At 36.2% G+C, this 13,923-nt stretch overlaps 1 protein-coding gene across 17 annotated transcripts in view; it reads left to right on the forward strand.

Annotated features, from left to right (window-relative positions):
* Positions 1–437: 437 nt before the first annotated feature.
* The window catches only part of LOC123310913 (coiled-coil domain-containing protein CG32809), a 63,038-nt gene continuing 49,552 nt past the window's right edge, over positions 438–13,923 (forward strand). For 5 of the 17 annotated variants that reach the window (XM_044894608.1, XM_044894613.1, XM_044894615.1 and 2 more), the window contains exons 1-4: positions 444–588; positions 2,270–2,428; positions 2,727–2,780; positions 9,884–10,029. In XM_044894608.1, the coding sequence (XP_044750543.1) occupies positions 2,317–2,428; positions 2,727–2,780; positions 9,884–10,029 (312 nt within the window). In that variant the 5' untranslated portion in view covers positions 444–588; positions 2,270–2,316. Of the gene's footprint in view, positions 589–2,269; positions 2,429–2,726; positions 2,781–4,768; positions 4,996–9,883; positions 10,030–13,436; positions 13,790–13,923 lie in introns of those variants that run through there. The other 12 variants (XM_044894612.1, XM_044894619.1, XM_044894614.1 and 9 more) reach the window with 7 other exon arrangements.

The following is a 13,923-nucleotide window of genomic DNA, read 5'->3' on the forward strand; positions in this document are numbered from 1 at the left end:
CGATTTCAATAATCGGATGATGCCGATTATATCAATAATCGGATTAACGATTATTTTTAATTCGAATTATAACATCACTACATTTAGCTATCCACGCAAGCACCATCTCTAACGAAGGAAATCGGGAGGGAAATATGTCGATAGGAGTACAAAACGGTCCGTTTAATTTCCCACGGTGCCTGCATTGAAAAGTGGTGAAATTGCGGAAAATAATTCCGATATTTTTCCCATCGAAGACCATCTCGATGCGATGATTAGAAAATAATATATTTTCCCGGATCTTCGCTAAAGGGCGTGTATAACTGGGGCGTTCACCCCCTTGGTTCACGAAATGAACGTTAGCAGCCGAGAGCGCTCCTATCGATTCCTTCTGTTACGTCAAAAGGGATGCTGGATGTAGTGGGAAACTCAGGATAGGTATCGTCCTTAGCCTTCGCGTTTTCCCTTAAATTTTCCGGATACTTTTGCATTAATAACCTCTGATGATGTTCGTGTTATACGTGGAATAACTAAGTGATTTCGACATGTAGTGGCGGTTTTCGGCAGACAGTATATTCGCGGATCAAAAAGGTTTTTTCTGTGTGTTCTGTGAGTACCCTTTGGTTTTTGATGCAAGAAAAACTACGTTGCTGTTGATATGTAGCTAACCAAACTTTTTGTGTCTTTTCCTGGACTATCATCTCCAATATCTAGATGAAATACTGACCTTTCAACCCGCAAGTTGAAAATATCAAAATAAAAACAATTTCGAGATATTTTCAATATTACAAAATGACCCCATGAAAATTAAATTTTCATTTTTCATTTTCTGTGAAACAATTCACATTGGTACTGAAATTAAAAACTTTCCTCGGTTCGAGAAGGATTCTAAAATTCCTGGTTCAAAATATCCATAGCGGCTTCAATGAGAAAAGTCAGTTGCCCTTGTATAAAGACTTATATCGAGACTCAAAAGTGTGCAATAAATTTCATAATACCTATGACTTCCATAGAGAAGAAAAAGCTCAGGCAGGTCCATGTAAAATTGAAATTTTCCATGTTTCGTAGTGAATAACACTACCAGGGGGTATGAATATTAATTTTTGACTTGCAACCACCTTCAACCTTCAATACTTGAAAAACCTAACCCACAACCCTTCTCTCCAAGTGGAAGAACCATGTTATATAGTGTAAAGATACACAAGGGATCGAAATAGTTCCTTTTGTTTCACAAATCCCTTTGGCATTATTTGATGCAGCATTTTCAACTAAATAAAATTAAGAGATACTGAGCTGAAGATAGGGATTATCAATTTACGAGATTGCCATTTTTAAGGCACTTTTCTCTGGTATAAGTGAAGGTTACTTCGAATTACTTGATGTTTTTAAATAGTGCCATCTTGTAGGATGTCTATCTGATGGTCTCAATGTTTGTTGAGTGCCTTCTGAAGTTTGGACTCTTGAAGTTTAGTTCGCAAACAGTCAAGTTTAACGGATCCATAACTCCTGTTTCTATTTGGAAGAGAAATATAGAGTTCTATTTGTTTTCAGTTTCGAACTCACATAGTACGGTCGCTTCTTTCAATTGGAGGAAATCTTCTAAAAAAGATGATTCTCGACATTGATTCCTCGCTAATCTCATGGTGAAACATTGTTTCTACACTAATAAGGGAAATTTAACACTTGACTATATGTTTCACTCAATTTCTGTCTAAATTTCTCGGTTATAAATTATCTGCAGATACAAAAAGTACCGGTGTGAAGTTAGCAGCCGTTTGCTAACATGCAGCCACTTGAGATCTATCGGCTGTTTGACCAGTGGTATCAGGTACTTTTTTGTCTATGCATACTTAAATCTATATTAGGCCTTGGAAATGAATGAATGTTCCAAAATTTCAAAGATTTTTAATAAAACTCAGGATTCCATGGGAAAGATAACAACAACTAGAAGGTTTCTACGAGAGCTATCAACTCTATCGATTTGAGAATTATGTTTTCTTCCGAGTAGCGTGACCGATTTGATCCCTGATAAGCCAGAAGGGCATGTTGTTTCAGTTCAAATTTTCCCACAAGAGTAGATTCATATTGATGATTCATCCAGAAATATTAAATAATTATTATGGCAGCTTCCTCCTATTCAAAATTCGGATGAAGGGACCAAAAATGCGAATTTTGAAACTGAGAATGTGAACTATGTGAATCAAATTCAATAATTGTAGAAAAAATAGCACATGATAGTGTACGAATAGCTGTTGGCAATTTAGAGCAGTCATAATGGTAATTTTTACAGTGAGAATGAATTCTTCACGTACTTAGTGAGCTCAACATCGTTCGGCCATGCTGATAAGGTGGAAGAATAAGGATAAGGACAAGGAGAAAAGTGATAAGAATGCAAATCAAAAACAAAGTTCCGGTTCGAAGAAGAAACGGAAAATTGGAAGAGATGGGGGTGAGTTATGGCAACATTCAAAACTTTTTTATTTACTATACGAACTAGAGTTGTTCGTACAGAAACATATCTTCGAGAGTGATGCGAATATTAATATCTATCGTTTTCCATTGATGATTGATATTATTATTGAGACAGGGTGTACTTGATGTACACACATTCTTCAATTTTCTTCTTGCAATAACTAGATGGCTACTAGAGAGTTTCAATAGAAATGGCGCCAATCTGAATTTTGCTTGAAGAATTTATGCACAATGATACATTCATGTAGATAATATATTTTCTTATTACATTCCAGAGGAAGAATGGAATTCAGACAGCAAATCCGGAAGAGGATTCAGTAGCGATGGAGGTGAGTAAAAATTATATGCAAATGAATTTTATTCCTCAGGAATCCAATCTAGCGAGGCTAAGAGAAAATTAGTTCAAAGGAAAAATTGCATGAACGTGAGATAGCTCATGAACTCTAACTTCGTGTAGAAATTAGGATTGTTATGAATAAAATAACCGGGAAGAAAACACGGAATATCATAATGAGTATTATTCTTTTTATCTACACTATTCTTAGTTTACCCTTCATCCAATGAAAATCCTTTCCTATTTTTAGTGTTGATGGTAGCAGATTCAAAATCGGAATACACATTTACTCCATACTTTTGACAATCAGCAATCATGAGCTTCGAAATTTATGTATCTATACTCCATTCACATTTATTTTAGCAGTCGGTTGGCCATGACATAATTTTCTCAAGTTTTTGTAACAAGAACGGAGTAAGGTTGGCACTCATGAAATGTCGTTAATGTTATAACGCCGTTGCCACAACTAATATCAATTTTTATGGGGAAAATGCCGAAAGTGATTGAAAAATGAGACAGGGTTTCAGGAAGTGCTATTTAGAATTCAAGTCCGCTCATTCAAATAGTTATACCCAGTATACCCTGATATTTTAAAATCCACAGTACGTCAGACGATAGCGAACATATTCAATGTAAGAGAATGAGATGTTTCATCTGAATCTAAACGACTTATATTTCAGCTGAGTATTTCCACAATCAGAATGATTGTGAATGAAGAGGATGACAAAGAATTTCCTTCTATTGGGAGACCCAAAAAAGTGGTGGCATTTGAGAATTTTATGTTTGAGTGAATTAATGCGAAAAGTTTACCACAGGATTTTCGATGAATGTCATCGTAGAACGTAGAATAAGTTCCGAAAATTGATTTTTCTATTTTTCATTTGACAACAAATACCTAATTATTATATCAATGTATTGAGATGAACAGCCACAAATACGCGCCAGTTGTCCTGTTAATTGTTTATTCATGTGAAATTTTTGTTCAAAGGTGAAGTTCATGTTGACTTGAAACTTACTTTAATTCCTTTTACTTATATTGCAAGATGATTTTTTGTTGAAGAATTTAACATTCTTGTAATTATATGTTAATTCCTTCGGGAGATACCCATTCCCAACCACTGCATCATATGCATTTCATCTTCGGGTTAATATTTTTGAAATCTACAACTGATTTAATGTATTCAAACTTCAGCCAAAGAAGATGACGAACATTAACTCTCCTCAAGCTAGTGCATATTATGATATTATACTGATCTCTTGTATTTTCCATGAGAATAACTGGATTTGGTATGCCTTCAATCAGTTTGTTTAAACTTCAATTATGTTCGTCACATATTTTCCGAAGAGATTCGACATTGTGATAAAATACGTAATAACAGAAACTTTTACGTAGAGTGGGCAACATGCAACATAGCGTTGATTTAAAACCCAAAAATGTTTTGACAAGCGTCATAACCCCACATTTTCCTACTATACAGAGTGAAATGTGTCAAATTCCATGGCCAACCGACTGCTAAAATGAAAATGAATAGAGTACCTATACATAAGGCCAATTCTACCCATGACGGTATTCTTCTTCTACCTTGTTTCTCTTCGATGTGGAAGTGTGGAGGTTTAGTTTTTTTCCGCATTGATGTTCATTGGCCTCATTTTAATAAGAACAAACGAAACGTTCATTGTTGAATAGCCACGTTGACCCTACTGCACACCATTGATGTGATAATGAGCCCTAGTGACACAGACGACTTCACGTATCACGTGTACGTCGAGGAATAACTAATGGCAGAGGGGTGAAATGTGAAATATCGATAGTAAAAGCATCCAGACTAAAAGTGAGGTGGAAATAACCCCACATATCGACATACGAAGTAGTAATACTCGAATTGACATGGGGCGTGCGCGAGGTGTGCGTTTTAAGAAGCGACATGCCCCCAATTTTTACGTCTCCTTCGGTTCCGCGTTTGAGGGCGCCGCGACGCCAGCCGTCCGTGTCCGCCGGCTTTTCATGACCACGCTTACGCGACGCTTACTCATCTCTGTACGCCTAGAATTAACTACACGCTTAGTTTTCGTGAGTTCGCTCTGAAAATGGGTGCGAGTTGTGATCGGTAGTGTTGGACTAATAACACGAGATTATTGTTGACGGTGGTTTTGTTGTGATTTTTCTACGTCGGGAATTTGTTGGAAATTTTGTGTTTCCGGACAGTGGGGTAGGTCGATTTTTTCATTGAGTATCCTTCCTCGTGTTCTCCCCCCAGAGGGGAGGGGATAATTTAATTCGATTTGATAGGGAGTGATATTCGACAAGAATTCGAGGTCTTTTCAAGGAGTATACAATGTTGTCTTCAGTGCTATAAATTGTATTTGAATTGTCGTCTCTTCAATTGAGTTGAGCGTTCGACAAATTGATAATTAAAACCACATTTCTGGAGTTGGAATAACGATTGTATTAGTTTCGAGTTCCATTCTGTTGAAATTAAAAAGATTTTCGGGGATATGGGCATAAAAAGTTTTTTTTTTTAATTATTTTCTGAACAATTTCGAAGACGTTTCTAAAATATCAATCACCAACCCTTCTAGTAATGAATCTCAACATTCCATCCACCACGGCGCAACCGTTCGGTCTTGAGGAAGATTTAACTGAACCCAACTTTTTGGGAATTTTTCGGAGGTCAACTTTCGAGTCGCGTATCTTCCAGAAAAATCATCGTAGAGCTGAAAATTGAACATATTCTGAAAGAGGAGCTCTTTTAGTGATAAATCTTGAAATTTCATTGACCTCGTTGCATCTGTGTGCTCCTGATGAATTTTTAAGTGACCCCATCTTTTTTGGAATTTTTCGACAAGCGTTTCGCCTAGAAAAATCATCGTAGAGCTAGAAGTAATACATATCTGAAAGACGAAAGTCCATACTTTACGTCAAAGTTTATCTAGATGATTAACCCCCCCACCCCTACGAAAAATAGCTGTATCTGCCTTGATTCAGTCTCACTGCATGACTTAATGAATAATTGCAGGATTACAAGTATCGTGAATTTTCCTTGTTTACACATTTATAAGCGCAAACTTGAAGTCATAGGAGGAGAATCATACAAAAAATTTTGAGATTATCCAATATTTAGATTATGAAGAATCTGCGAAACCATATCAAAGGTGACATAGATTACATCGTAGAAGACAAATACTGGAATACATATTTCAACGCAGATGATTCAAAATACACTCCTTAAACACTTTTTTTCAATTGAAATGAAGATTGATTTTAATCTGAAAATATATTATTGATGGTTTTTACTATGTTTATTTCATAATATATAAAATACATTTACGCTGATGTATTGAATTCGATAGATATTCTTCAAAAATGAAAATTTGATGATTTTTCATGCAGAAAAACAGAAAATGATGTTCTCTGTACAGATTTCGATCTTGGGGGATGAAAGCTCAGGTTATTTTCTGATTATTCAAAAAGCTATCTAGTTTATTCTGCTTCTATTTCTGAAGGAATCATAAAAACGATTTATTTATCACATACTTCCCTATAATTCATGTCCCAATAAAAAAATTTGGGCCAATTCCCCCTCCTGAATATTTCAGTCGATAGCAAGAGGGGTGGACGAGGTTGAGCGGAACAAGAACTGGAAGAAGCGATAAATAACATAGACCAAATGTGAGCAACGGTCGTGTACGTCTGCAGTCTTCTGTTTTATTCATTACGCCGCAGATAATATAAACAAAAAGGGTTCAACCAATCAAGTGGAAGTGCAAGAAGAAGGAATTCCCATTACACTTACACTTTATGTTCCTGTGTACCTTCTAGTCGGAAATATAAAAATAAACAATGTAGAAAGTTTTCTAAACGTAGCTTTGTTGGCTTGGGGAATTGGTTTTATATTCCATATTTATGATAACGTTATGTTAACAGCTTATTCTTCTCAATTCCAGAGAGGTGTCATCAATTGTCTAATTCTGAAGACATTTCGATTATGTTTTGAGCAATAGGAGCAACCTGAAAATTCTCCTTGAAAACAGAAATAAATAGGGTATCTACAATAATTATACTTTTTTTTTGCAAACACATAACACAGCGTGAAAAAAAGGTTTGAAATATCTAGATAATGTTCACATATCCTCAAAAAATAAAATGAAAGTTAAATATTCATACTGGGAGTACAGATTTATGCAGTATCAAGTTCAAAAATCCTACCGCACTGTATGGGAGACTTTTTGATGATTCAATCTTTCAATCACTGAATGTTCATCAGTAGTTGGACGGGCTGAACTGATTTTACAGACAATGAAACTGGATAGGAGAACAAGCTTCTAGTTCGTTACACAATTTCCAATTATAATAGCAATCGTTCATTTATGAAACGAATGAACAAAGAAAAATTGTACTGCTCTGGATAAAAAGAACGAAAATTAATGAAATCCATTTAGTTTGCAAAGCGATCTTCCGTTAGAGTTCTATAATCCCCTTGATGTTCGAAATGGGTCACTCGTATATTCGGAAATGAAAGAGTTTCTCATGACAATTAAATTTAGAAATCGTAAATAAAGTTTCTGGCAAATTTTCAAATTTCATAATATCGCTCCGAGGTTTAACATTTTCAATTCATCCATGGAATACGTTAAGCATATAGTGTAGTAATACAGAAAAGTAAATTCGACATGGGTTAAAAAAAAAACATAACACGAAAAGAGAGTCTCATTATTTTTTTAAGGACAATCTCTGAAATTCAATATTACATAGCAACGCGTCTAGCTCACACTATTTTATATTTCTGTTCATGACACAGTTTCTCTATGAACTGTTCGAACTGAGAATCTAATTTTATTATGCCTGAACTTGACCGTCTCCATTGGTGGGATGTCTTCATGATGTCTGTCATTAAAATAGCACAACGTGTTGGATTTTAATTAATGAGAAATCCGAAAGGGTTATTAGAATTCTGGAACTAGTAGTCGTTTTGGGGGTGATACATTCTGGGACAAACACAAGAATTCCATTGAAGTATTTCTTAATTATTTTTTTGTTTTATAAATAAAATTTTCATTTACAATACTTGCAGTATTCAGAGCGTTTGTCTTTCAAAAAATATCGACTGAGAATTCACTCATGTCACAGGTTGACATAAGTCAGAGTATTTTTTTATTCAAATAGGCATCCAAAATTCTCAATAATGATTGCCAGGGAATTTCCAACCCCTCTAAAATACACTAAAATACCAAAGCTGAAGTTGCTTCCCAATCATAGCAGGGTAATGCCTATTAGGGAAATATTTCCCAAGACTCTTAAAGAACTGATGGAAGATTCCGACCTTCTGGTCAAAAGTAACGTATCACTCATATCTTTTATATCTTTGAACGAAACCGTTTCTGCTGAAGGAAAAAGAAACTGCGCGGAGGATGCCAAAAAGATGCTCAAAACATCGAATAGTACGCAGAAGAAAAGATCGAAGCTTGTCAACTACACTTCATCTAGAAAAATCGCTACTCTAAATTTGGACCAGTGCGCGTTGGACAGAATGAGAAGCATTGAAGAGCCTAGAGTGAAAAATCATTCAAGGCATCTCGTGAAGTCGAAAACAGCGAGAAAGAGGAAATCGAAGCCTGAAAATGAGGTTATGAGGAGCAACGAAATTGCTGTGAGAGAAATTGACCAAAAGCAAAACTCTTCAATTGAATCGAGTAAAAAAAATATGTCACAACAAATGTATGAGCATCTGACCACCACTGATTATTACTGCATCGAGTGGATGGCTAAAAGTTTAAATGGGAAGTCCAAATCTAGAAGAAATAAGAGAGATAAAGTTTCGCCGAGAGAAACATAGGAATCATATTCAAATGTCTCATGATCTCACATCAATATAGAAGGAAGTTTCTATAAAGACACTGTATTATGTCGAAAAGTGCATCTGAGTTTCTTTATTGAATAAATCATATCAGCTGTCACGAAATTTTCAATTTTTCTGCCACTATTGTAGAAAATAATGTTTGTGATTTGATGATTAACATTCTACGTTTTTGATTTTGGTAACACAGCAGGTGATGAAGGCAAATCATCAAATAATATCCTAAATAGGTATCAAGGGATCTTTCTGTCTTTCTTTCTCTTTTAATATTCACGTATTTTTCTATGAATAAATTAATTCCAGCTTTGAGGATAGTCGATCTGAATCAGAAGATGTTCATCCTGAAAAGTTTATAGCCAAACGAAGGCTTATCGGGATTATAACTATGTGATATAAATTTTCTCTACGAGGATTGCCACTCTTTATGGCACAATGAAATTGTTTTATGACTTCCATCCCCTAGTTCTGAGTGGAACGTTTGGGGCATGAAAGTCAAATGAGCTCATCAACTACTCCTTTATTGCATACTGTATAATAACCTTCTCATATGACTTCCACCTTTCGAAATTTTTATTATGATAGTAAACTTGTAAGAATCTGCCATTTTAAGTACGTTTTGGGGTATGAAACTTCACGCTGAGGATTCTGAAATGGACATAGAACAGGGAAATAATGGAAGAACAGCTAACTCGATGTATTCTTCCTCTTAAGACAATTCCAGCATTGTTTTAGAACGAAATTGCATTTTTGAAGGGTCTCACAAGTGAATTTTCAGTGATCTGACATTAGAGAATCCTTGGCAGACAATACATGACACACAATAAGCATTTTTTTTTGCCATATACGTCTATCAAACCTCATCAAATAAAGCTTAATCGAAATGTCTTAACGTAATGATTGCCCTTATCGTAATTGAGTTTTTCTGGTGGGTTCTTCCTAGATCACCGATTTTCTGGGTCATCAATTACCAGGTTTACTTTCTGGATCTAGTAATCCATCAAAACTGACGTTCAACGGGAAGAGTATAATGCAATTATTGATTCTAGTAGAAGCTTCCTGTATTAGACGAATTCGATAGAAATCATATCGATTTACTGAAAAAATACACTCAAAATGATTCGAAAATTATAGAACGAGACTTTATTATTAGAATTCATGTTACACCTCGGCCTACTAGTGTTTTTCGGTACCTCAATTTAGAATTTTTTTCATTTTATATTGAATTTTATCAAATTTTTTGCAGGTCGAAGTGATAATGAAGGTGAGGTGAGAGGAAGAACTCGTAGCAACAGGAGGGACGATCCTCGACGTCATACCTTGGGTGGGGACCAACAATATTTTGGAATGTCCGTCCAGGGTGGTCCACTCTCGAGAACCATGGATCTTGAGGTATGCATAAATGAGAAAAAGCGATGTATTTTCACTTGAATTAGATGGCGAGCTTTACTCTCCGCTCAAAGAAGTAGTAAATGTTTCTTATAGCCTCTAGTCTAATTTCATTACGCTATATTTATCTCTCTTAAATGATTTAAAGCTGGTGTCGAACAATCGAGAAGGTTCGCAATAAGAGGCTTTTAATACACTGCGTAAAAAAATTAACGCACATTATGGAAATCTCAAATTTATTCTACAACTGAAGGTGTATCCACTTTCAACGGTTTTCTTCAATACAAATGTTTTTTCCCAGCAGGAATAAAAAAAGAAGATATTATCAGATTTTGAATGTATTGGCTCCATTCTAAAATCAGTTATTCTCGATCAATACTAGTGATCAATAGTTTTTCTTTCGTTTGATTTTCTACACTCGATCGCTATGCAACGCGAAACACGCAATTTGACCCAAGAGGAATGAGCCCAAGCGGTAGTTTTGCGAGAAGAAATGTGGACATACACAAGAATTGCAGAAAGGTTTGTAGTTTCCCATACAAGTGTGTCCAGAATGTTGAAGCGATTCAGGGAGACAGGTATGAATGTCCGAATACCAGGACAGGGTAGACCACGGGTAACAACTGCCATTCAAGAACGTTACTTGAGAGTTTCTTCGTTGAGACAACGGTTTGCAACCGCTCGCCTCTTTCAAATTCAGCTTGAGCAAACTCATGAGGTGCAAATTAGCACTCAGACAATAAGAAATCGCCTCAGAGAATATGATTCAAGGCCTCGTGTCGCGGCAAGAGGTCCAGCTCTTACCCCAGCCCATCGAAGGGCGCATTTGGATTTTGCGAGAGAGCATATCCATTGGGAAGAGGCCGATTGGGAAAGAGTTCTCTTCACAGCTGAGTCTAGATTCTGCCTCTACCATTGTGATCGACGTTCCCTTGTATACAGAAGTCCACATGAAAGATATGCTCAGGGCAATTTCGGGGGAGGATCGATTATGGTATGGGGTGGAATATCTTTGACTGCTCGCACAGACCTAGTGGTCGTTGATAATGGATCCATGAATGCTGATAAGTATACAAGGAACATTTTTGAAGAGCATGTAGTGCCATTTGCCCAATACATTGGTGAAAATTTCATTTTTATGGACGATAATGCCAGACCCCATCGTGCGCGCATCATTCAGGAGTACCTTGAAGAGGTTGAAGTCTCTCGAATGGAATGGCCAGCAAGAAGTCCAGATCTCAATCCGATTGAGCAGGTTTGGGACAACCTCAATAGAAGGCTGAGAAGTTCAGAAAATCATCCAGCTACTCTTAATATCTTAGGAATCCAACTCGGAGAAATCTGGGAAGGATTAGATCAGAACATTTTAAGATCGCCCATTTTGAGTATGAACCGTCGTTGCCGAGCTGTAATTAACGCAAGGGGTGGGAATACCAAGTATGAAACCACTTATCAGCATTTCAGTATTTTGAAAATTGTTCATTTCTCTTCTTTCACATAAGATTCCGTGAAATCCTGAATTTTTCTTCCATTTAATGTGTCTTGTTTCGTTCAAAACCTTCAATGTAGAGTTAACTTTCATTAAAATTGAGATTTTCAGAATGTGCGTTAATTTTTTTGCGCAGTGTAGTTTCCAGAATCTGAACATCATCAGATGCTGGACCTATTGAGTTCACGAGCAAACAACAAAATCATCTGGAGAAATAATTCAATAATTTCAATAATTTCAAAAATTTCCGAAAATTACAGATGATCTGTTTCTTCGAGTTAGCATCAAAATGGAAACATATGAAAAGAGAATCTTCATGTTGTGTTCGTTCAGATTTTCGCATTTTTTGATTCAGTTTTGGAATGAGAGGTCAATAATTCATTTCTGTGCATAATTTTAATGCGTTCACTCAAAGGTTGAAATCATAATCACGACCATACTCAAATTGAAACGATCATTGATATGATGTGGAATCATATTTATTGATAGCTTTTAACGTTAAATATGGCAAAGTGAAACCTTCATCAAACACCACAAATATTGACCTCTGGTTATTGGCAGGCACAAACAAGCAGAGTTTAATATTCCACCTGTTGTATTGAAAATTTTGTGTCTGATCCCATCGATTATTCTGGGCAAATTTATATTGAGAGAATAGTTCTTAATTCAACGCTTAAAAAATATTCATTTTACAATGTGCTGCAAATAGTTTCAAGGCTGTTATTAATCTACTTGCATCAATATCTACGAGGGTCATAATTTAAACCGATTCCTAGTCTGGAAATCGTTTCAGGAGTTAGCAGTAGTGGATCAGAAGGGAAATAGAAAATTTGAACTGTGAAATTTCCAACTTCACAATACTTCCGGCGCTAATTACTCGAGTGATGTCACATAAAACACATAGTTGGATTCAATTAATTCCCGTATAACGGACACATCTACAATTTTATGACATTCCCACTGTCCCATTACTATCATTATTTCATATTCAGTTCCATTCAACTACTCAAGTGCAACACGTCATGTGTGTTTCATTTCGAAGTGTCTAATCTTGACCAAGTGGAGCATGTACTTTAAGTGCATACATTACGGTGCTGCAGTGGAATTTTAATTCTCGATTCGGTGGCTAGGCAAAAATTGATCGATATTCAAATTTACGTACAGGCAATTTCATTGAGTTTATACTAGGGAAATGCAAGTGGTGCAGAGTAGCACTGGCGGACACAGGAATTTGTTTTGTAGTTACGTGTTTCGTCCTCATGAAAATCATCAAGAAAAGTGAATTATGCTCCAGATGGATAGATCAAGGAATCCTGGACCACTGACAACCTTGTACTAAGACCGAAAACTGTTTCGAGCTTTTCCATGTGAAATATATTGGAAATTAGTTCAATATTTACCTACAACTTCGAAATTATTTACATTAGTCTTCAATTTTTAGTTCTTTTCCGAGTGAATCAGTCCCATATCGAAAATTCAGTAGTATGCAGTCATCACATTTGGCCTCAGGTTCAATACCGTGTAAGGTTGAAAAAAATAGCTAGAAAATCATTTAGTTGGTTCAATTTCATTCATGAAGTGGCCATTCTATGGAAGAAAAATAATATATTTTTCGTATAGCAATCCCGATCCTTGAAATTTTGCCAGTAGTGAACCAGTGCTACTCATCTGTTCGAATATTTTTCTCTGGAAGAAATATAGAACATTATTAGAGGCTCCGAAATGTTCAACCAAGTCTGAAATAACGAATATTTGAAAAAAAATCGTGGTCTAGTGGTGGTCCATGGACTTATGAAGGTTGATATTATGTGTATCAATGAGCTTGGTATGAAACGTAGTATTTAGACAATGCCTCTAGCGGAATGGGTAAAATTGTGAAGGAAAGGTAAAAGCAGATGCGAATTGATTGTCATAAAAATAAGTAGGTATCTTTTTTCTGTGTGGTTAAACTTTGTGATTGCGAACTTCCAATTTCACCAAAACATGGAGTCTCCTTCGACAGCCAAGGAGGATTCTAACAGCCGGAAATCGGGCTCGTTAGCTGATGAAGTAGATAAAAAGCAATCGCGTCAAGTTAAATTACATTGTGACCATAAATCTGCCCCCCTGGCTCATTCGAGAAGAACCACGTCGTTAACGGATCTAGGAAACGGTAGGGCGGCTGTGAAACTGGCCGAAACTTCTTTTCCCTTACGTTTCGACGGACGAAATCCACTAAGCCTCAGGATACTGCTGAGAAGTGTCGAAAATCTGAACGGACCCCTTCTCGAAGAGGTGATTACAGAACCCTAATGAGAATGTAGAATTTCCAAGCACTAGTAGTGGAGGGTAGTCAATCAGAGTGACAAATCACTCCAAAATAGATAAAAATCCAAATAGGTTCTTCTAAATTTACTTAGTAGCTTAGT

Source organism: Coccinella septempunctata, chromosome 4 (genome assembly GCF_907165205.1).
Source record: "Coccinella septempunctata chromosome 4, icCocSept1.1, whole genome shotgun sequence".
Classification (NCBI taxonomy): Eukaryota; Metazoa; Arthropoda; class Insecta; order Coleoptera; family Coccinellidae; genus Coccinella; species Coccinella septempunctata.